The 23,498-nt window shown below is 43.7% G+C and overlaps 1 protein-coding gene across 8 annotated transcripts in view; it reads left to right on the forward strand.

Annotated features, from left to right (window-relative positions):
* Nucleotides 1-23,498, forward strand: part of SGCD (sarcoglycan delta) — a 306,728-nt gene that overhangs the window by 254,125 nt on the left and 29,105 nt on the right. For all 8 annotated transcript variants that reach the window (XM_058815052.1, XM_058815057.1, XM_058815058.1 and 5 more), the window contains one exon: nucleotides 12,968-13,040. In XM_058815052.1, the coding sequence (XP_058671035.1) occupies nucleotides 12,968-13,040 (73 nt within the window). The remainder of the gene's footprint in view (nucleotides 1-12,967; nucleotides 13,041-23,498) is intronic.

A 23,498-nucleotide genomic window follows, 5' to 3' on the forward strand; every position in this document is an offset into this window, starting at 1 on the left:
GGGGCGCAGTCAGAATTCTTGTGGTGCTCCAGAGCTGGGGACATTTGTAACAATCCATGTTCTCTAACAAAGCTCCCTTCACACTGCACCTTTCAGAGCTAGTTCTTGCAGGGTAGATGAAGTCAGGAAGCAACAGTTTTTAAGTGTTTTCTTGGAGGCCTTAAAAGAGATTTACATTGTTGATTTAGAAAAAATTACAGAACCTTCTTACAAGCTGCAATTACTCCTTTTTCAGATTACATACTTTAAAAAAATTGCTTTTAAATTCCTCTGTACTTTGAAGAAACCGGGAATTAATTTTGATAGCTATTTTGAGGTACTGCTTTGTTTTAGTCTCCAGACTAAACAGCATCAAAAATCTGCTGATCACTGTAGTGCACTTTGATTTTTACCTGTAACTGAGTGTTTCTCAAGGCTGGTTTGACTTTTGCAGATCTATCAGAAAAGAAAAAAATAAAATCGTACTACTGGTGATGTTGCATAGCAAGTATTCCAATGACCTTGAGCTGAAATGCTTTCTGAGTTCATTCTTGGCTTTGTTTTTCTCCAGCTTTGCTTCCCCAATCTAATTTTATCTCCGAAAGTGTTTGCCGTGGCTGTTTGCCATGCTGGGGAGTGTTACACCATATGTTCGTGTTTCTTGCAGTGTTTTTGTCTGCTCTGAAGGCCAGTCCGAGTTGCAGCACACAGACAAATCCCTTTGATCATTCCTCTGGTGTTTGGGCTCTCAGGTGCTGCTGGAATGTGTCTGCTGACACCCATCTAGGCCATGTAAATAATTTCAACTTGTTCTTGTTATTACTGAACAAATACTTCTTGTAGAGGCAAGTGTGTGTCAACAACCTGGCATGAAAGTCATCCCACAGAGGTCAGAGCAGCAGTTCTTGTGGCCAGCTTTGAATATTGCCAGAGACAATGACTCTTTTCTTTGTACAGACTCCAAAGTTTTTTTCTGGAAGTTTGTGCTACAAACCGATGCTGAATCCTTGTCCTGAGAAAAGAGGTGCTCTGCTGTTTTGAAATGAACCCTGCTCTGGGTATCTAGAGGGTTTTTCAACATTAGCAGGGGATGAAAAAGGGGAAGAATACACAGAATTATAGATTAAAAACAAATGCAAGTAGGACATACGATGCATTTGATGGTGCTTCAAAAACCCACGCAGCACGGGCAGTGCAGATTTCCATATGAAAGTGCTTTTTATTTGATTTGTATTTTGGGGAGTTATTTCTGATTTATGAGCATTAAAGGACACAGAGAGACAGAGCTGGCCACCTCTGCTTTTCATGCATGATGTAATTTCAGTGATTTTTTTTTTATATAGTGAATCCAGTCAAAGCTGTCATCATAGGAGGATTGCAGGAGCTTCTGTCTAAGGGGAAGGGCAGATCTGAGCCCTGCTAACACTGACACAACCTTGGGCAGACCCAAAAATCCCCTCTGCCTTGCTCAAGTTGGGAACTCAGCACTGCCTGGGTCCAGATAACCCTGAGGGAGCTTTTGTTTGCCTGCAAGAACCCTATAAAAACTGAGCCCTACAATGACTCCACTCTGCCCTTTCACTTCTGAGCTCTTCTGCCAGTGCTCGTGTGGGGATGGGATGGGATGGGATGGGATGGGATGGGATGGGATGGGATGGGATGGGATGGGATGGGATGGGATGGGATGGGATGGGATGGGATGGGATGGGATGGGAGCCCATTCTCACTCTTAGCATCCCTTTCCTCCCCAAATGGAATGAGAACACCCCATGGTCTGGTCTTTTGAAAGATCCCATAGCAAACCTCAGAGCTGCTTTCCTTCCCCAGAACCTCAGCTCTGCCTTTCAAGGCTTGGATTTCTGGAGGCAAAATCTGCCCCTTCCCTGCCAGCCCTGGGGGTGTGTGGGGTGATGTGCAGCCCTTCCCTGGCATCCCCTGCCGTGGCCAGCAGAGCTTTGGGCAAACCCCAGGGACGCAGAGCTCACTCACACCTGGCTGGAGCCCCCGGTGCTCCTCACTCAGCCCCTTGCAGGGGAGATAAATGAGCTGCTCCTAATTGAATTTGTATTTGCTGCCTCATCCTGACTCCCTCCTTCCCTCCCTCCAGAAATGAAATGTGTCCAGACCATCTGAAAAACAGGGTGTCAGAAATGCTCTTTAGCTAAAAGAGTATTAAAAATAACTTTGATATATATTAATTACAATTTCATTTAATAGCTTATTGAACGTTATAGCATTTATAAATAAAAGACAATCATAAAGCATTATTCTGACTGTTAATTAGCTCTATTTATTCTCCAGATTAGTTTTTAAATATGCCCTCTAGATGCCACTTGATACTAATTAACAGAGTTACATTATTATCTCTATAGAAAGGCATTTTTAATTAAATCTAAAGCAATTTAAATTAGCATGAGTTTTTACAGAAATTAAACTCTGGTCAGATGCTTAATTTAGCCTTATAAGACAACATCTGATGACATGCCAGTGTCAGTCCTCCCAGGGGCCTTGACATCTTTTTTATTTGAGATTATTTTTTGAAGTTTGTTTTCAGGGAAACTTGCCACTATGCTCTGGTGTTTAATATTTTATGATGGATTTAACCAGTTTTTTTTGAAGACTAAATGTTGATGGGAATCCACATGCATTGCAGTGAGCTGAGATAATACCACAAAAGCCACACTTGTGCAGCTTACAGGAGTCTGGCAGTCCCTGGGTTTGTGTGGGAGGTGGGATTGCATGGGCTGGATGTTGTCCCCTTACAAATCTACCAAGCTTTTTAACCACTGTTAAAATTACTGTTTTGCTTTCCAGCAAGGATAGGATTAATCACAACCCCACAGGGTCCCTTCTCTGTAACAGAACAATACAGGGATTGCTCCCACCCCCCAGAAAATGTCTCTCGCACATTTGGATTAGCATGGCAGAAGCTTTTCTTCTAATGGAGCCTAATGATAAAGATTTGGCTAAAGCCTTCTCCTGTGGCAAACCCTGACTAAAATAGCTGTATTGAGGGTGGGGTAGGATGCCTTTCATCTCCCAGAATACAGACTGCAGGAGCAGTGTGAGCCAGCCCAGCACCATGGCTGGTTTAAAAGCACCTTTGATCTCACCAATCTTTCCTTGCTCTCCTGTCAAATAATTAGCCACTAGCTCCATTTCTATCTTACGGCTTCTTTTCCCCTGTAGCCAGCACCCTTTGGGCACTGAACCATGTGGAGCATGTCAGTGCTGACCACAGGTTAGACTTTTAGGACTGTTAGTTTGGGAACGTTTTTCTTTGTTCAAGTTTCTCTCCAGCTGCCTGGGAATGCACCTGGAAAGAGGAATCAGCTGTTGAAAGGTTATTGCAAATTTATTAATAAGTTTGGAGTAATTAAATCCAAGGCACATTTCCAGTGTTTTATTTATGAGCTGTTTATTAAGGAATTTAGAGGATTTAGTGGAGGAACACCAACAATCAAAGCAGTGTGGTCCAGGAGTGTGTGGCTATTTACAAGAGCAAGCAGTGATGGAGGAAGAGGAATGGCTTTAAACTGAAAGAAGTTAGATTTAGATTAGATATCATTAAAAATGGGGTACTGTGAGGGTGGTGAGGCACAGGAATGGGTTGCCCAGAGAAGCTGTGGGTTGGATGGAGCTCAGAGCAACCTGGTCTAGTGGAAGATGTCCCTGCCTGTGGCAAGGGAGTGAAACAAAATGACCTTTAATGTCCATTCCAGGGCAAATCATTCTGCCATTCTGTGACTGGAGAGAGCTCTTTTAAATGACAATATTTGGGCTGTTGTTGGGGACCTGTTCTGCATTTGTGGAACACAAGGTGCTGTGTCCTGTTCCTCATGGAAGGGTTAAAAAAGCCTTTGCAATAATATCCTTCTCTGTTCAAGAGAGCAGGATTTAATGTGGATGTTACTGAGCTGACACATCTGTGTAAGCTGCCCCAGCTGCCCTAAGCTTTGCATCTACAAACATTTTCAGGGTTCCATTATCAGCTTGATCTGGAGCCCTGCAGAGCTGTGGCTGCAGTGCCAGCCTGGTTAGAGAACTCTGCTCACATTTCCTCCATATTAAACTTTTAGGGACTTCTTGGCATGTCCTTTTCAGCTCTTACTTGCTGCAGTAGTTACAGCAGGATAACTTTAATGGCTGCAAGAGTAGTTACATTTCATTAAATACCCACAGAGGTATTTGACTGGTATCAGTCATTTCAGAGGGTGGGGTAAGCTAGAAATTTAACAGTTTGCAGGAATTGCCACCCATTTTTACAGCATGTGCCCTTCTTCAGCAGTGATTATTTATGGATCAGAACATGCATGGTTGCCCTTTACATCAGCCATTATGATTTCTAAATGGGATTTTGCTGATGTGTTTGTGGCAGAGGGAACAACTCTGGTAGCCAAGTGTTGAAATCAGGCCTGACCCAGAGAAGAAATGGAACTTTCTGGTCTCACCACTGAGTCTGCTGCAGCTTTATGCCTGAGGGTAAATGCCAAGCTTCAGTCTTTGTAGTGTGGATTTTGGGCATTGCCCTGACAAACATGTCCTTGTTAGAGGTCTGTGAGTGGCCTTCTGAAAGAGCCATGGTGCTGCAATACTCATGTTTTATGAAACTGAGACATTTTCCTACTCTAATCCTTTTCCTTTACAAAGGCAGTGGAGGGGAAGGTGTCTTTAACCCAAAGGACAGAGAATTCTCTGGGATACCTCACTGGGATGTCTTGTGTGCCTCTGGACCAAACTGCCGCAGCCCTTTCCCGATTCACAGAATCACAGAATCACAGAAATTCTAGGCTGGAAGAGACCTTTAAGATCATCGAGTCCAACCCATGTTCTAACACCTCAACTAGATCATGGCACCAAGTGCCACATCCAGTCTTTTTTTAAACTCTTCGAGGGATGGTGACTCTACCACCTCCCTGGGCAGATGATTCCAGTATTTGCAAATGAGCTCCAGCTTGCTTGGGCTGCTCCTGAGCTCCTCTGTGCTCTCAGCCAGGGATGGAAGGAGCCCCTGCCAGCTGGGACAGGCATTTGACCTTTTGCTGGAGATGTATGAGCTTCTCTGGGCAGCCCTGCAGTGCTCAGAGCTCCCTGCCCACAAGTAATGAGGCAGCAGCACTAATGCAGTCCTGGAGCAATTGCCAAGCTGGGCTGCAGGAAGGGGATGGGGAATGAAACAAGAGGAGCAGGGAAATGTGCTGGCAAATGAAGGTAGCAGGGTTTAGCAGTGGCACTGCCAGGCTGGAAACTGCCCCCACTGTCTTTAGCTCTCAGTTGTGGCCGAGCAGATTTCCTTGAGCTCGTTGCAGAGCTGTGATTATGGAAAAAAATTATGTTTAGCAAAATTAAGGAGTAAAAGAGGGCAAAAGCACATGTTTACTCTCAGTGGTTAAAACCACAAGTATTTTTGGGTTTTTTTTTCCTCTCAGCTGGAATCGTGCTGTTGCTGTGTCCATGAAGAAGCAGAGGTCACAAACTGATTTAACCTGTAATCAGCATTGGCAGAGAATTTAAAAACTGTATAGAAAAGAAACCTGATTTAGTTGAATTGGGTGGGTTTAGGGTGTTTTTGGTTTTTTTTCCCCAGTAGTTGAGATGAAACTGTTGGATGTTTTCTTTCAAATAAAGTATTTCTCCCATTCTGCAAGGGGAGAAACAAAATTACCAACTCTTGAATGAATACTTCTGATAGCTCCCATGCTTTAAGGGCAATAGGTGTGATGCTGTTTTCCATCCTTTTTAATGGCAAATCCAACTTAGATTGCTCTCCTTTTTCAAAATCCACTCACCCAGATTGCAAATTTGTCTTTTTATTGGCAAGAACAAGCTGTGTTGGGAGAGAGAGATACTGAGGAGTTTTCTTTGTGTTTGCTTTTACTTAAAGTACATTCCAGGCTGAAAGGATAGCATTTATGTAAAGTGTATAGGCTTCGAGTCCAGACTGAAATGTGTGTTCAGATTGTGTTCCCTTAATCCTGTTTAAGGAAAGAGAGGAATCATCCACCATCAGATTAATATTGATTAAATGTCACAAGGATTATGAAAGAAACATACTGTACCCTTACCAAACACTGAAATCAAGTTTAAAAGTGTGGCAGATTTATATTTTATTTCCTAAGTGTCCTCCCCAGCTGATCTGTTTGAAGCTCACACAATATTCTCCATGATAAATTTCTACTGTGTATTCCCACTTCAGGTGCTCCCCTGAGTTCCTTTGCAAGTTTGCACAAGAATGTTGAGAGGAGCTTCAAAGGAATTCAGTGATGACATTGCTATTGTTGAGCTGCAGGAAAAGTGTTGAAGGACCCCAAAACTAGTCAAGAAGGAAATATCTAGAGGTCAGCATAAGTTGTAGCAACCTTTTTTCCTGTGTCTGTTCTCAGTTTGGGTGTGAGCCTGCCTGCTCTGCTCTGTTCTTCCCTTTATGTTCTCAGACAAATGAGCTGTGCCAGGGAGGCTGGTGGGGATGGTGTGACTGCAGGCACATACATCACTAATGACCCGCTTGCTCCTCTCTGGGCTTGCAGCTCATCTCATTGTTTGCAAGTTTTCCAGTTTAAAACCCAGGCTCCATTGATTCCTTGGGGCTCTGAGACAGAATTTTTTCTCCTCCACCCCGCAGGGCTGGAGTCACAAGGAGCTCCTGTCTGTCCTAACCCAGCCCCAGCCCAGTGCCTAAGGCTTGGCTCACTCCCTGTGTGCATACAGTGCCAAGATCAGGGGCTAAAAATAATCCGTAATAAGAAATAGAATATTTTTTTAAATTATATTACATTTTTATTATAAACACTTTGTTTATGCTGCACATGATCTCATTATTGCCCTCATTATTCAGGAATTTTTGATTGCCCTTAAAAGAACAGCTGCCCAACACTTAGACAAAAAAGGAAGACAGACAGACCTTTGCAATGAGCTGTTTTTATAGGATCCTGGAAAGAAACTTGAATGAAGCTTCATGGCTTTTGTTCAATGCACTGGCTTAACCTAACCAGGCTATTATTGGACCCTGAAATAGAGCTCTTATTGATTTCAGATTTAATGGGATTCAAGGGGAGCAACAGCAATTACCATGCTCACCCATTTAAAAACATAAATTAAGGATGAATAAGGCTTTTAAAGCTTGGAATTAGAAGAAGCAGTCACAAATAATTTTTACCTGCATTGTATTGGATTTACTTCCTGGGCATCTGTTTGCACACACTTTCTGAGACTGTCACATATTATCCTGATGAGACCTGCAGAGGAGAGAACTCCTCAGATGGGTGTTTTCATGAACAAATTGCTGAATGTGTCCTGATCAATAATAGTGGGGAATAAAAGTAGTTTATGGAGACCAACAGCACAGTATGCATTGCCTCTTGACTCCAGCTAGGAAAAAATCACAGCAGATCCTTCTCCTTCCCCCTTCATTTGCACAGTCCTGCAGACATTAAAGAGAAGATGCACTGAGGCAAACTTAATCACCAGGTTCATCACAGGCCTCTGAGACCCCCACTTCAATTTGGAAGCAGTGATATACAACACTGAAGGTGTGCTGCAGGTCTGTAATTATCACCAAAAAAAAATACAGAATGGGAGAGAAATGAAAAGAAAAAGGGAAGTGGGGAATAGCTGACCAGGTGTATCTGCACCTGAGTGAAAACCTGATGTCTCCCTGCATTCTGCTCATCCCCAAGAGCTGCTCAGCTGATTGTCACCTGCCCCTGACAGCGGCAGCATCAATTATCAGTCTAAAATAACCTCTCATTGCATTGCATTTGGGCTCCTCTTCTCTCTGTCCCAGCAGAGAGCAGGGGAAGCCCAGAGCAGGGTTTGTGCAGTGTCTTGGCACAGTGCTGGGTCCCAGCTGGCACAGGGAGCAGGGACTGCCCTTGGCACCAGGGAAGGTGCCAGGACAGTGACATGCAGCTCAGGCACTTGGGACAGCAGGAGGCAGCTGGAAAAGCTGAGCACAGATTCCTGTGTTCCTCTGGTGGGAGCTGTTGCTGGTTGAGATTCACCTGCCAGCTGAGATTTGCTTCTTTCCTGGGGCATTGGTGCCCCTCCATTTCCAAACTCTAAAACTGGACTGGAAATGTTCTCTTGCCATGAGACTCCTGATTTCTGTTCTTGAATGAAGTGAGCACATACAGGGGTCTTAGACACCCCACACCTTGTGCACTGCAAGGGGGGAAAAAGCCAAAAAACCCCAAAATACTCTCTGAGTGAATCTTTATGGTGATTCAAAATATTTCAGGTTGATCCTGTCATATGCTGTATAAGTTCCTGACTGATTGTATGGAATTAAGTTATTGGGCAGAGAACCAGCTAATGGAAACACATTGATGAAATCATCTTTGAGGGACATTAAATGGGACTTAAAATAAAGCTGAAATGGCTTTATGGATTTTTCAGTCAAACTGTTTATGAACATTTATCGGTGGTAAATTACACAGTGTCAGAAGAGGGAATCAGTATATTAGAAGCCTCTCTGATATAATACTGTGAGAAAGAATAATTTATTGCCTAGGGATGTACAGTACAGTGTGTTTAAATTCTAATGTATTATTATTTTCTTCTGTCTTTGGCTGATTGCACATAAGTTATCCTCAGCAGCAGAGAGTCTCATATGATGAAAAAAAAATGCGTGCTTTACAATGAAATAGAAATTTTCTGTATGTGTCTTTGTGGCAGATAGAAAATGTTTTAATAACTGATAATTCAGGAAGCAGAAACTGTGTTGTGCAATAATAAATGTAGGTTACATTGGCTTTATACTCAGTAAAAGAGGACTAGAGCAGCTTTGATTGAAAAGGGAGATTGTAGCAGCTGATTCTTGACCTGTTGGAGCTGTTTGTTATTACCATTTGCCAAAACCCATAATTTCTCAGGTAGAGGACAGTGAAAATAAGACTAGAGGAATGCAAGACCAAAAGGAAATTGCTGGTCCTGAAAACATTGCCCCTTGGTTCTGGGACACCAGATCTTCCAGTCAGGCATTTGTCAGATCTGTCATATTGTCTGTCCCATCTAACTGAAAAGCTGCTCCCATTGTAGCTCCTTTTTTTGCTAGAAAACCTTCACTTTCCTTCCCAGATATACTCAGGACCAGTTTACTGCTACTCGTACAAGCACTGGCTCTCATATAAGCATTGGCTTAGGGCCAGTGTTCTTTTCCCTTGGTGTTATTTACCCTCCTGATGGGTTTGTGCACAGCATGAGGATCCTTCCTTAGCACACATTGCTGCTCAGCTGCACAGCCAACTCCTTCCAGGCTTCTTTTACAGGACAGACAGATTTCTGTTTGTGCAGTCATGGCAGTTTTTCCTCTCTGGGGATGAGTAGGGGGGGGCACACAGTAGTTTGGGGATTCACTGATTCTTAAAATGATGTGGTTTCATTTTTTTGTGTGTATGTTCCTATTAGACTTTCTTCTTGCCTTTCAGTTTAATGTTGTGTTTGCCTTCCCTTTGAGTCTGTCACACTCCCATAAATCAGGAGCAGAATTCAGCTTTTATCCAGGGATATTATATCTTGGAAACATTTAACATGTAGAAGAAATTTTTACTACTTTCTAAGCACATGACCTTGGACTTCATATTTTCAATCATTTGTTACTCCACAACATCCCAGTTTCCCTCAGCAGAGTTGGAATAGCCCAATTCAGTGACAACAGCACATTTCTCTCAAACTTTCCTTCCTTTTTTAGCCAAAGCCTTGAGTCACAGTTGGATTCCATGATCTTCAGAGTCTTTTCCAACATCAGTGATTCTATGATTCTAAAACCACTAAATGAGGTCACTTCCTCCAGCCTTCACTTTCAACCCCATCCAACACTGGTGCTGTCAGAGCCTGGCTGGGGACTTCCACAGTGGCCAAAAGCCAAACTTTGACACAAATATCCAGTGGAGCTGAATTAGTCCAAGGCAGTTTTTCCTCTCATGAGCTGCTGATCCCCCAGGCAGAGATTGAGACTCTCCAGTGTAGAATTGAGGGGGCTGGAGGGAGGGGATATGTTGGAGGGCCAGAAAATCCCCAATAGCACAGAAAGAAGAGGATGGTTCTTCACTGAAATCCTCAGGCAGTGGGGTGAAACCACAGGGAGAACTTCCCCAGAGTGTTTAATTCATCCATCAGCCCCCTGCTACAGAAAGGGGACACTTAGGATAAGGATTAGGTGAGGTGAGGGAAGGTTATCAGTGTTTCTGATAAACTTTCTCTGCCAATTCAGGGGGCCCTGAGCTGCTGACAGCCAGAGCCAAGGGAGGGATGTCTCAGTCCTGGTCCCTCAGCATCCCCTCGTGGCTGGTGTCCTGCTCAGTGACACAGACAGGTGGCCCTTTGGGACATTCTGTGTTATTAAAGGAGAATATGAATTATACAGGCAAGGCAGAAAGCCTTATCAAGGCAGGTAGCATTCACTTCAAATTCAGATCAAAGGAGAGAAACAGAAGGGTTTGGAAATCTCATTCCTGTTCCCAGTGCATGAGGGACTTTTTAATGGATTTGGCAAGAAGGAAGGTAGGAAAGGGGGGTTTGAGAACTGTGTAGGAAGGGAAAGCAAGAAAATGGAAGAACAAATACCCAGCTCTTTCATGACTGCATTAGGGTTTTCATTCACCTTGGTTCCAAAGTTGCTTCTGCATTTAATCTAAAAAATGAAAGCCTGGAAAACCCCAAGTTTAGAAATAAGTTATAATTTCTCCTTATTCTGCAAACACTTCTGGTTACAGGCAGGTAGTTATTTTGAGTTTGCATTGAGTATCCAACTTAAGGTGTCTAAAATAAATTAAAATGCCCAGCATAAAGTCACCATTTAAGCCATGTGGATGGAAAGGGTACAAGGATATCTGGGTGCATCTCTCCAGCTGCACCTCCTCATCCTCCTTCCCTCAAAAATCACTGTTCTATTATGCAGATAAGTGCAGGCTGGATGTTTTGCTACATTTCATTGCAAAACCAAGAGCCAAGGCAATTGTGTTAGATAAAGTAGAGATTTAAATCATTTGGAAACTGTTGAGAGAGGGCAGATCTGATAGTAACAACCTTCATGGCTGGCAAGTTACAGCTGCTTATGACAACTTGTAACAATGAAAGCTTATAGTAAAGTTAAAAGCTCAGTATCTGTATTGTGCCATAGGATCAACTTCAATTCCCAAGTATAAACCTTCAAACTTTAGGCTGCTTTTATCATCTTTCAGTTTACTTTGGTTTTTTCTGGGTTAAAAAGAGTTGGCTAGTTTTTTATAAATGTTAGAGTGCTTGTTTTCATTCTGATTTCTTTTCTTTTGCACATTGGGACAGCTTAGTTAATTTATTACAGTGCAAAGAAAGTGTAGTCATACTGCAGTTGTAGGTGTTTCTCACTTATGGCAGCAGTTACAGCAGGATGTTGTCTTGACACGTTTTGGACCATCTCAGAACATCTGTTATTCTGTAATGATGACTTTCAGACTGCACACAGGGAACAGTTACAACAGCATGTGTTAGGAGTGCTCTCAAACTGTACATGTAAAAATTTCCATCAGGGTCTGCAGTTTGCACCAATAACTTTATCAGATAAAATCTAAAGAAATAAAAAATTGCCACCAGTGCTGTCTGCATGCTGACACTGAAAATGCTGTGATGACTGCAGGTAAAGAGTGACTAATTGTTCACAGTGTGTCTGAAGGCAAGACCACAGCTCTGAATTTAAGAATATAGGTCATACTTGCTCATTGGCTTGGCAGCTATATCTTGGAGAACAGGAACATTAATTTCTAGTGCACACACTCTGTGTGTGAGGCAGTCAGTGCCACTCTCAGCTGTGTTTTAATTGGGAGTTTCAGTGGGAGCAGGAACATGATGTTCTGCAGCAGAGACTCAGTGACAGCACCTGGGGACTCCTGTGCTCCAACAGAGTATTTTAAAAGTCGAACAGGTTAAGGAAAAATAAAACAGTGATAAGTCCAGAGGATTTGCTTCACAGTGATTGATTCAGAAAGCTCAGAACTTCTCAGAGAATCAGAGCAGGCTGGGGGAGTTGGGTCACCATCAGTGTCTGACTAAAGTCTCCTCGTGCAAGGTTGGTTGGCACACAAGGACTGGAGAAGATTCAGCGGCTGAAAGATGAAATGGGACCATTTCAGCTTAGGTGCACATTTTAAATGAGAACAGTCAGTGGAAGGGGTTGGCAGAGGGTGGCAGGGCTTTGCCTCACAGCAGTGATGTGAGGAGAGCACATCTTTCTAGAGAAGAGAGAGCAGGGTTGGTCACAAAATATGAACCCAGTTCAGGGATGGCTGGGTGAAATGGCCCAACTGGGCTGTGCAGGTGGCCATGAAGAGGATTGCAGGGGTCTGGAACTTAGACAAGGTGTTTATAGTACCCAGCAGTCTAAAGCCAGTCAGCAAATGGGGCAGTGCAGCTTCCCCATTGTCTCTGAGAGAGGGGGGAATGAGCAGAAGTTAAATAATTTCTGGCTCACACATTGAACTGGTGGCCAGGCCTGACTGGGACAGGGTCTGCTTGTGCTGCCCTGCATGAGGCTGCACCTCCCTCCTTTTGTCCAGCCAGGAGCACAGCCTGACTGGAGAGGTGCTTGCAGGGATCCAGTCAAAATCTGCTTTTCTCCCTTGAGTATCTCTGAGAGCCCAGTGAAAGAAATGATGTTGTGACATGTATCCATGTTCTTCCATGAGGGATGCAGCTGGATTAGATGCCTGGTTAGCAAAGGGTGTCTTTCCCAAGCTCCCTGCATCAACTGAGTCAGCAGACTCTCCCCAAGTCAGGGTGCAAGCACCTGCTTTTCCAGCCAGAAGTGCAGATTACAGGCAAACCCCACGTGCAATCTAGGCAACCCATTGCAGATGAACAAGGTTTGACTTTTCTGGGAACAGAAGGGATGTGCGAGAAAGGCATGGGGTCAGGCAATGGGTTAAATTGCACCTAGGTATGATTTGACAATCACTCCCCTGATAACAGCTCGTAATGTTTACAATTTGTCTTCTGTTTTGTTTTGTGATTTCAGGAGCAGAAGGCACAGTGTTCCCTAAATCTATAGAAACTCCCAATGTCAGGGCAGACCCCTTCAAGGAACTAAGGTAAACTTTGGAATATGGTTTAATGGTAACTCAGTGGAGCCTTGTTGGAGTTGTGCTTACTGCTGGGCATCATTTCTGCTTTTGCATAAGAGCTTGGGGATTCTCTTTGGAAGGCATCACAAGAGAGGGTGCCATGGAAGAGAAGGGACCTGCCATATTTACATGTGATATGACCAAATTAAAGGCAATCACAGGTCATGAGAGCAGCATTTCTGCTCTGCAATGTGCTCTGCATACCCTGGGCTCAGCATTCGGGAAAAAAAAATAGAATAATCTTTTCCTGGTTGTGCAGGGAGGTGCTGAAGGCTGTGCTGGATCACAGGGAGTAGCAGCAGGCAAAAGGATAATGTTCTCCAGCATCATCTGACTTGCAGAATTGCAAACCCTCCCTGACCTACACAGGGCACAGCTGTGCACATGTGTAACTGCTGGCACTTGCAGAGATGCCACTGCTGACAGCATTGTGCCATGGGGGAATAAACAGCTCTGCCCTCGACCTGAGGCCGGGTGTTATATTTATTTTTAAAAATAATTTTTTAAAAATGTGGCACTACAGGTTAACTTGAATCGCTAGCCTCTGGAAAGATACTAATCATATGGCCTAAAAAATTATTGACTGAATCTCCTGATATCTTCTGACCAAGAGTGCTGTAGGGGTTTGCCTCAATACTCAAATTATCCCTCCTTAGAAAAAAAGAGAGAAAGAGAGAGAGTGTGTGGTATTTGCAGGGTTCCCCAGACAGAGGAGGAATTGAGAATCTGATTCCACGTTCTTAGAAGGCTAATTTATTATTTTATGATTTTGTATTATATTAAAGAATGCTACACTAAAACTATACTAAAGAATAGAGACAGGATACAGACAGAAGGCTAAAGGATAATAATGAAAAATTCCTGTCTCCTTCCAGAGTCCCAACACAGCCTGACTGTAATTGGTCATTAAGTCAAAACAATTCACATATTGGATAAACAATCTCCAAACCACATTCCAAAGCAGCAAAACACAGGAGAAGCAAATGAGATAATATTGTTTTCCTTTTTCTCTGAGGCTTCTCAGCTTCCCAGGAGAAGAAATCCTGGCAAAGGGGTTTTTCCAGAAAATATGACAGTGACAGAGAAATATAAAAATAAAGACAATTTTTAAAAAGCGCAGAGGGACATTTTGTCCTTAAATCTTGGGTTGCCAACTCTCCTTTGCTGGAAAGGGCTGGGGATGGAGCAATCCTGAGCCAGCTGAGGTTGAGCACGAGTGCTGCTGGGTTACTGCAGATGCAGGGGGCTGAGAGAGAGCACCTCTTATGGATCCCCTGCTCTGATACCAGGGATGGTTATGGCCCAGCTAGGTCACTAGGGAAGATAAAGAATATCCCACCTGCCTTCCCTTGGGTGTGTCTCTACCTTTCACTTTCCCCCAGGAAACCCTCTAATTGTTCCCATTTCCCACTCTGGGGATCATCTGTCAGACAGGAGCAGTGGAAGTGTGCTTGGGTTTGTTGTGAAAGTTTGTTCTCTTCCTCCAGGCAGGGACTTTAACCCTGCCTCGTGGTTTTCCCAGTTTGGGTCTGCTTCCTTTAAAAAAAGAGGAAATGCGGTGTTTAGTCACTGTGACATGCAGCTGGCAGGGCAGGGGCTGGTGTGGGGAAAGGAGACTGAGGGCAGGGAGTGCTGGGGCAAGGCTCTCCAATTCCCTGGAAAAGCCAAGCAAAGGCACCAGCAAATGGATTTCTAGGTGACCTCCAGGTGACAAAGGCTTTCTGGCACAGCCCGTGTTTACTGACATTTTCATTAAAAAAAAAAAAAGCCAAAAAACTGCAAGATCATGGTTAAAATACCCAACAACATTTCCAAAATTTACAATAACCAAAATTTACAAAACCAGGTCTTGAGAAGTGCAAAAGAGATGCGAGATTTAGGTCCAAGTTTATGATGATTTAAGGCTTTTCTAAAATGGGAAGGGAGGAAAAATATCCAAATAAGTGTAGGATGTGGTATTGGAGGGGAAAAATGTGAATTGAAAGAGCTTTAACCTGATTGACTATGCTTCTGTTCCAAAGCAAATTAAGCTAAATGAAATTGAAATGAATTAATGGCAGTATCCATGCAAGAGATTGATTCAGTATATTTGATCTGCTTTAAATTCATGTTGTTGTTTCACTTGTTTTATGTGGAGAGCTGTTAGGTAACTGATTTCCTTTCAAATTAGTGAACTGAGTGAAAAAAATCCTTTAAAATCTGTTGTGGTTTTTGTATTTTTTTTAAAGGAAAATTATTGAATAGAATTTAGCTGGGGGAAAAAATGTCCCAGAAAGTGCTAAAATACTTTGTGTGCTTCTGACAAGTTTATCTTGGCAAAAATAAATGCTGTAACAGCATCCTGAGGAGAAAAGAGCCAGTGGTGGCAGTGTGTAGGGAAAGCAAGGTTTTCCAAGAGCAAATGCTCTGCTGCTCCCAGACCAAGATCCATCCATTTCTCTCTCCATGTTGGATCATTGGCTGCTTCTTAGGTAAAACGGTGCCTTTTGGGGGCAGTACAGAGTTAATAGTGAAAATAATCTCACTCTGAGGGGAGATTTTTTGCTTCCTTCCTATTTTGATAGCACAGTGTGTGCATAAGGTGTCCTTTTTGCCTATTTACAGAGATGCTGCAGTGAAATGGGGCTGGATGAGATGGGCCCTGAGCTGTCACACATGGCTGGGGAAGCAGCAGTGAAATCACACCCTCAGTAGCTGGCTTGCCTCTAAAAGACCTTTTTCTGCAATAAATAGTGCTTTCTTTCCTGCTTAGGCTGAACTTCTCAGGTGGAAAGTGCACATTCAGCTGCTGCAGGTGCCCCCAGGCACCACCAGCCTCCATCTTTATCCTAAAGCAAGGATTATGATCCACTGGGGTTTTCTCCCTTTGCTCTTGTCAGTGCCCACTCCTCTTCTTTTGTTAGATTCCAAAAGGAGGTGGCAGCTGTCACAAAGAGAGGAGACCAGCTGCTCCTGTCACAGCTGGCAGTCAGGATAGCTGGGTGTCCTCCTTGCCTTCCTCCTCTCCTGGACAGACAGACTGGCAGGACAGACAGGACGTGCCACTCATGTGCCCAAGGCCTGCAGTCACACCTGTGTCACCACAGCTGACATCTCCAGGTGACAGGACACTGGTTCTCACCAGGCTTTCTGTCCCTTTGGCTGTGAATGGTTTTCATCATTCAGCTTTATGGGTAAATCAGCTGCTCTTCCAGGTGCTCCTCATCATCCTGGTGATCCTCTTGGCTCAGTGTCCTTTTTAAAACATTTTTGCAGTGTTTTAGGAGAGAATCCCAGTGGGAATATGTGCACAGCCTTTTCCTGACATGCTGAGCTCCTCTCAAGGCTCCAAGATTTGCTTTTGTGCTGGTTTGAGCCAGCACTGGGCTGGACTTTGCTGCAGACAGACTCAGGATCCCTAAGATATTCCTGCTCAGTGTCCACTGTGCTAGGAATGCCAGAGCTCATTAATGTCTTGTTTAATTCAGAGTGTAATTAACAGCTCATGTTTCTTACCTAGACTCTACAATGTTCTTTAATAATGACCTAAAAACTAGAGAGGGTTGACAAATTTTTGATTTACTTTTGTGAACTTCTTCATGTTTCTACATATTGTAGACTCCTGAATGTATTTGTTGTTGTGTGTTGGGTTCTAAACTGGTCAAAAGCTGTAAAAAGGAAAGCAAACAAATCCAAATTAATTTTAAATACTTGGGATGTTTAGCATTGCCATCTGGTATCGTCCCAAAATAGTTTAGGGGGAGGGCTTGGGAGATTTGTTTGGACATTGAAATATTTGTACTCATCTTCATTGATGCTTTTTAAAGCAGGTTGGTGCCTTTGACATATGGTAATGTGATTGCTTATGTATAAAAGTTGAATTCAATATGACCTTTTCTCACTGGATTATTTGAGCAGCACCCAGGTAACTTGTCAAGAGGCTGCCTTGAGAACCTCTCCTTGACAGTGGCAGGAATCACCTGCCTTTTTCTATTTACATTCCTCCAAAAAAACAAATACATGCCAGAGATGCAAACAGAAATTGTCCATCAAACACCAGATCAGCACTCTGCAGAGGTGAGGGATAAAGGCTGGGCTAGCCAGTGAATAAGGAAGAAGGAAATAGTTGGAGGGGAAGGGATTAAAAGGTGGGTGATGAAATAGAAGATAAAAGTCTCAAGAGGATGCTGTTAAAGTGCCAGGTGCTGGAGGCTGGGGATGGGGTGGGGTTGGGACAAAGCTGCCTGAAGTACAAATGTCCAGCTTGTGCTGCAGCTTGGAAACCTGCTCTAGGGTATTTCTGTTCCCAGAGTTAAATAAAAAGAAGTCAGACAGCATGAAATTCACTCCATGAGGGGCAAGCACACACCTGGAATTCATGCACAGATATTGTAGGTTGAAAATGCAGTAAATTGCTCATCCAAGGCCAGGAAGCCAGGGGATGACTGTTTTTTCTACAATGCACAAATATAGTTAAGGGAGAATTAATCCCTTGGGCTTCAAGGGGTAATTTTTGGCTAAAGTTAATTATGAACCACTGAAAGCACGAAATGGCAGATGAAATGTGCTTGCTGCTTGATTTTATTAGTGCAATTCCACCTCACCATGTAGAGTACTGAACTATCCAAATAGTCCAAGTGAGACCTATTGTAACAAAAAACAATTTAAATACAGCGCTGAGCTAACATAACAAGACTCATTTTGAAAAACAGGAGTTCTTACCAAGTTAAGGTTTGTGTCAGCTGTGTTTCACAAGGCACCATAGATAAGTAGGTACAAAAATAATATTTCTGTCTAAAACCAATTACATTAATAATGATTAAGAGGAGAGAAATGAGAGGAAATGCAGAAAATTAATGGTATAAAAGAGGAAGTAATTGCTGAGAAATGAAAGTCATTTATAGAGAGTAATACATGATACTGAAACACTGTTTATTTCACAGTGAACACTTGTGGGTTCCTGTGAGGGGTCAGCAAGAGGGAGGTGACCACTGAACCCTTGTACAGCGCTGGTGTTATTTTCTGATTGTTTTACCAGCAGGGATGCAATTTATTTCTCTGTTATACCAGTGCAATCCCAATAATTTTGATAGTCCTACCAGCTTAAAAGACAACAGATTTTCCTTGGGATGAGCTTACCTTCACACTGTAACAAACATAACTATCTTCAGGTACTTTCAGACAGGCTGAATGTATACAAGCATCTCCACTAAAGCCAACACAAAGTTATTCATACACAACTGAAAGGAAACACCAGATTCTTGGTTTCTAAACTTCAGGCTCATTTTAGTGCCCTTTGGTGAGTTGCTTTTGATTCCTCATCACCTCATTTTCTGATTGAGGACACCACATCTGATTTAAGAATTCTCCCATGGCAGCTGAGGCTTCCTGAAACTCTTGCTGTTGGAGAGACTTTCCCAGAGCAGAATTCACACTGATCTTGCAGCCACTTTACTTTAGTATTTTGTCCTGTTGACATCCCTTCAAATCTGCTGCCTGTTGGTCTCATACAAAACACAAGCCAGAATCCTCCCAAGCCAAAGGCAGCCTTTCCACAGCTTCCTGGGTGCATTAAGGTGTATTTATACCACTGGACGTAAGGACTGGAGTTAAGGAAGAAGTTGATTGCTGGGGCTTTCCATCTGTTCAAGTATTTCTCTTTTAAAAAGGAGGAGAGGAGGGTTGTTGTTCCTTTTTCTTACCCCAGCAAACCTTCTCTTGATGGTCGTCTTCTCTTTTCACACCCAGCACCAGGAAGGGTGGATTTAGCTCTTGGTGTGCTTTCCTTCCCTGTTTTCAGTGGGTGAAGCCTCAATCTGGATGAGCTGACCAGGAGGGAAATGCAGAGGTGTTAGTGGGGCTGTGCTCATTTATCCCAGTTGGATAAACCGTGGCTCTGCCCCGTTCCCTTATCCCAGCTGGATAAACCATGGCACTGCCCTGTTCCCTTATCCCAGCTGGGCAAACCATGGCTCTGCCCTGTTCCCTTATCCCTGCTGGATAAACCATGGTGCTGCCCTGTTCCCTTATCCAGCTGGATAAACCATGGCTCTGCCCTGTTCCCTTATCCAGCTGGATAAACCATGGCTCTGCCTTGTTCCCTTATCCCAGCTGGGCAAACCATGGCTCTGCCTTGTTCCCTTATCCCTGCTGGATAAACCATGGCTCTGCCCTGTTCCCTTATCCAGCTGGATAAACCATGGCTCTGCCCTGTTCCCTTATCCAGCTGGATAAACCATGGCTCTGCCCTGTTCCCAGTGCTGCTGATGGCATCTATCCACAGGCAGATCCTCTTCACAGAGGACTAATGGATGGTGAAGGCAGGTTTGGCAGGAAGGTGTCTTGCTGAAGTAGAAAACAAATTCAGGAAAAAAGGCAAAGCAGCTGGAATTGGTGGTGAAGCAACCTTAAGAGTGTGCTGGGGTCTTCCCAGAGGCCCCCCTGTCCCCCGTGCTGCTGGCACTGTGGCTGCAGGAGCCAGCACATTCCATCAGAGCTTTGTGGCCCTTCAGGTGAGAGCAGGAGTGAGAACGGGGAATAAAAGGGCAGATTTCTACAGGAAATTGCTGCCAAGCAGCATTGCCTGTGGGATAGAGAGCAGTGGGAATATCCCTCTTGTTTGCTGGTTGTGGCACCAAAAGATGTGGGAAGATACTCAAGATTCATCTTTTTCTGCACACAATTAAGCAGCACAATTGCAACTGGAGCAATGGCTCCAGACAGAGACCAGTTTAACTCTTCTGGGCCCTGAGCAAACCCCAACAGCTGGGTTCATTATTCTCTCCCTGCATTTATTCTGTGGGGGTTTCCTAATGCAAACAAAGTCTTTTCCTGGGAGATATTAATCATCAGTCCTGGCTGTTATCTCAGATTGAATTCCTTTGCTGTGTACAAGATCTGTATCCTGCCTTGCTGCCTTGTGCCCAGGTTTGTCATTAGCTTTCAACAGCAGAATGTCACTTGCTCCATAATCAGAGCATCCATCTGACCTTCGAGTGCTGCTCACAGAGGTGTGTGAGCCAGAAATCCTCTGGGACTTGAGAGAAACCCCATCCCTGTGACCAACCTGTACAGTCAGACATGCAGATGTATCCATTTGAATAACAAAAAAGTGAGCTTGTTTGGCTTTTTTTAACTCTCTGTGCAGTACACTGCTAACCTTGAGTAGAAAATAGATGCTAATAAATGCAAGGTCTTAAAAATGTGAATTATAGCCATTTCACACTCCATGGCAGACTCACACTGGTGAAATGGCTTAATACTTAATTACAATGCTTGTCCTTCTCTCAAGTGCAGATGACATTCCTTAGATAGATTTTGCAATGACATCTGTGGAAATAAGTTGTGAAACTAATTAGTTATTCATATAATACAGAATATTGACTCCACACTGATTAAAGGGATGTGGTGACACATCTAACATGATGTATCTGTCGAGTGGGTTAGTCTGAGGTGGTATTTTTGGAAGATCTTACAGAAAATTATGAAAATACCTTTTGGCCTCTGGAATGCGGATGTTTATAGGAAACGTTGCCTTTCATTTACATTTTGATAGTGGTTTAGGAGGACTGCCATGCTCTGGAGTGACACTTTGCCCTGGCACCTGGGCTCCAGGCTCTGAGTACCATTTTGGGGGTGCCAACTATGAAAAAGTCTTCAGGTTATTGACTACCTGCAGCCATAAGTGCTCTAAAAGCAATCATTAGACAGTTATCCAGAGAGATAGCCAAGGAAACCGTTGAGGTTTTTTTTTCAATGTTTTCCTTGCAGCAGAGCCTGGCTGGAGCTGCTGCTCCTTAGGGCAGTCAGGAGATGCTGCAGCAGGAATCAGTTGGTGCTGCTGCTCAGGGATCCTGCATTTGTCACGCTCTGTGAAAAGCCCAAAAACCATTCTTTTATCATAACATTTGTACTTGAGATAGAGCTATTTGTGCTGAGGGTATTGAGCATGAAATACAGAAGTAAATAGAAAACTGGCAAGGAAAGCACCTTACTCACCTATCACTGTGATCCCAATCCTTTGCAAATACTGTGATATTTAGGATGTAATCATATTCAAAATGACTGAATAGCTCAGAAGAGAAGGAGATTTTCCTTTAAACACTGTTCTTATCTTAAAGAAATGAGAGGAATGTAATCCACTGAGCACCATGTTTGCTTTTGGGTAGAAAAATACCTGGTTTTCTTTAATATTTCTCTCTATCCCTTCATACGTCTCTCCAGCTGTGCATAACATATTCCTAAAACCCCAAGTGAAGTGCAAAGCAGGCAAAATAAAAATCTCTGCGTTACTCAGCAGTCAGTACCTGCTTTTGAGAAGGAATATCTCCCTGCCAAGGCTTCACCTGTGAGCCTGGGAGCTGTCTGCAGGCAGAGCTCCCTGTTCCCACTGTGCTGAGCCCAGCACAGGAGCCACAGCTGGGATTTCACCTGCTGAACTGCAGCAGTGCACAACCAGCTTCCTGAAAATGAGGCATTTAACACAGACTTCTCATTAACCTGGTACCAAATAGGGAAGGACAGTTCAGACACTTCGCTGCCCAAGTGAGGAGCTAGCTCCTCAGGGTTTTGTTTCCTGCTGCCCTTTGCTGGTGCCAGAGGGTTTGGCTGGGCCACAGCAATAATGTTTATTAGTTTGAGTGAGGGACTTGGAGCTGCAGAAGTCCCCTGTGAATAAAAAGGACATTTTTACAAATACACTAATTGTACTTCAGGCAGTAGTCAGGAATCAATAGCTGCTGCATAACCTTATTAAAGAGAGGGGAAATATGCATCCACAACTACAGTGGGGTCCTTCCTTTTGAAAGCAGTATTTTTTATATATTTATTAAGAGAAATGACTAATGTTCACCATGCCTACAGAATCTTTATTCTGAATTTGTTTCATGTGGAATAGAGTTGCTTTCTTCGGGCCAAACAAGAGTAGCTACGTCCTTTCATCGTGAATTGATTTTATCTTTTTCATGTGTGGTGACTGCCACTGCTTTGCTTCTCTTGTGTATGGATTTAACCCCTGGGTTATTGGGGCACCTCTGGCTGTCTTGAATTGTGATAATTTCTGACCAAATAGCATTGCTGAGTTCACACTGAAGGAATGTCACTGCCAGCTCTGAAGTGGTGTTTGGAATCAGCATGTGGCTCATGAGAATCCCTTCCTAAAAATGACCAGCAGCCAAACTTGGCCATTCTTTGTACAATCCATAGTTGCTCCCCTGGTTTCTACTTTATCTAGAGTGATAAGAATCCATTATCAGTGTGTGAGCATCAGCTATGGGCTGCCCTGCCCTTCCTGGGCTCAGCAGTGTTGCCTGGAGGAGGTCGCTGACCCCTCTGACACCTTGTGTCCTGTGAAGGGAGGAGATGGAAGTGCTCCTTTGTGCTGCCAGGTGGGTCCTTTTTCTCATCTCTAGATTTCACAGCCTCCTTCCCAGGTTCTGCTGACAGCTCTGAAGCTGGCAGTCCCTGCTCTGCTTCCCAGCTGAACTGGTGTTGGAGTGACTCACTAAAAAAGGAGCATTTTGGGGCCATACTTGTGAAAGCACCGTGTTAAAGGTGGAGCGCTGGTTTGAAAGGCAAAGTGGCAGCCACCATTTCATCTGACCCAGAGCTATAAATACACACCCCAACACACACACACAACCTTGCTGGCAAGGAAAATAATGCCCTGTTTCACTTCAGCTGCACAAGAGCATTCTTGGATAGAAGAGCCTTAAAAAAACATTAAAAGCTGTTCCTTCACATGATGCTGTGTGGCTTCAGGGCCATATGGAACATGAGGAAGCAGAAATGGGATTGCACCACAGTAATAGTCCAAAAGCGGATGAGTGACCTGAGGAAAGCCTGAAAAACACAGAAATAGCATGCAGTTCTCCAGAAGGAGGCAAAACCCTCAGTGTGGGGACAGTAGGTACAGAAGGAGAGGAGCTTTGCCCTGGTTTAGGCAAACAGGGATGGGTGCTGGGATCTTGGAACCCTCCTGGCAATTCTTCCTCCAGCTGAAACTCAGCTGCAGTTCTCTGTTCTCACTTGAGGTGACCTCAGTTCATGAGTTATCTTTTGCCTTTTGCAAAACAAAAAGAAAAACACATTCTCTGCCTTCTTGCCTGGTTTCATGCCATTAAGGAAGGCTGGCTGAGGATGTGTTATAGAGTGGCACAAGGGAATCAAGCAGGAAAGTAAACTCAAAAACCCCAAACTTAGGCCATCAAGGATCATAAAAGAGGTTGTAAAGCAGAGAGGAAATGGTCTCCTGGTGAGCTGGAGAACAGCTGATAGGGCTGGATAATGAGGGGATGTGCTGCTCTAAGGAGATGTTCCCTGCCCGTGGACTCAGAGAAAATCTGCTTATATTTGATATAATAAGGGCAAAAAAGCAAGACACAGAGTTTACACTGCTAGTGCTGAAGTGTGTGGCAGTGATAAAAATATGTCATGTCCTGTCCACTT

This window comes from Ammospiza caudacuta, chromosome 16 (assembly GCF_027887145.1).
Source record: "Ammospiza caudacuta isolate bAmmCau1 chromosome 16, bAmmCau1.pri, whole genome shotgun sequence".
NCBI lineage: Eukaryota > Metazoa > Chordata > Aves > Passeriformes > Passerellidae > Ammospiza > Ammospiza caudacuta.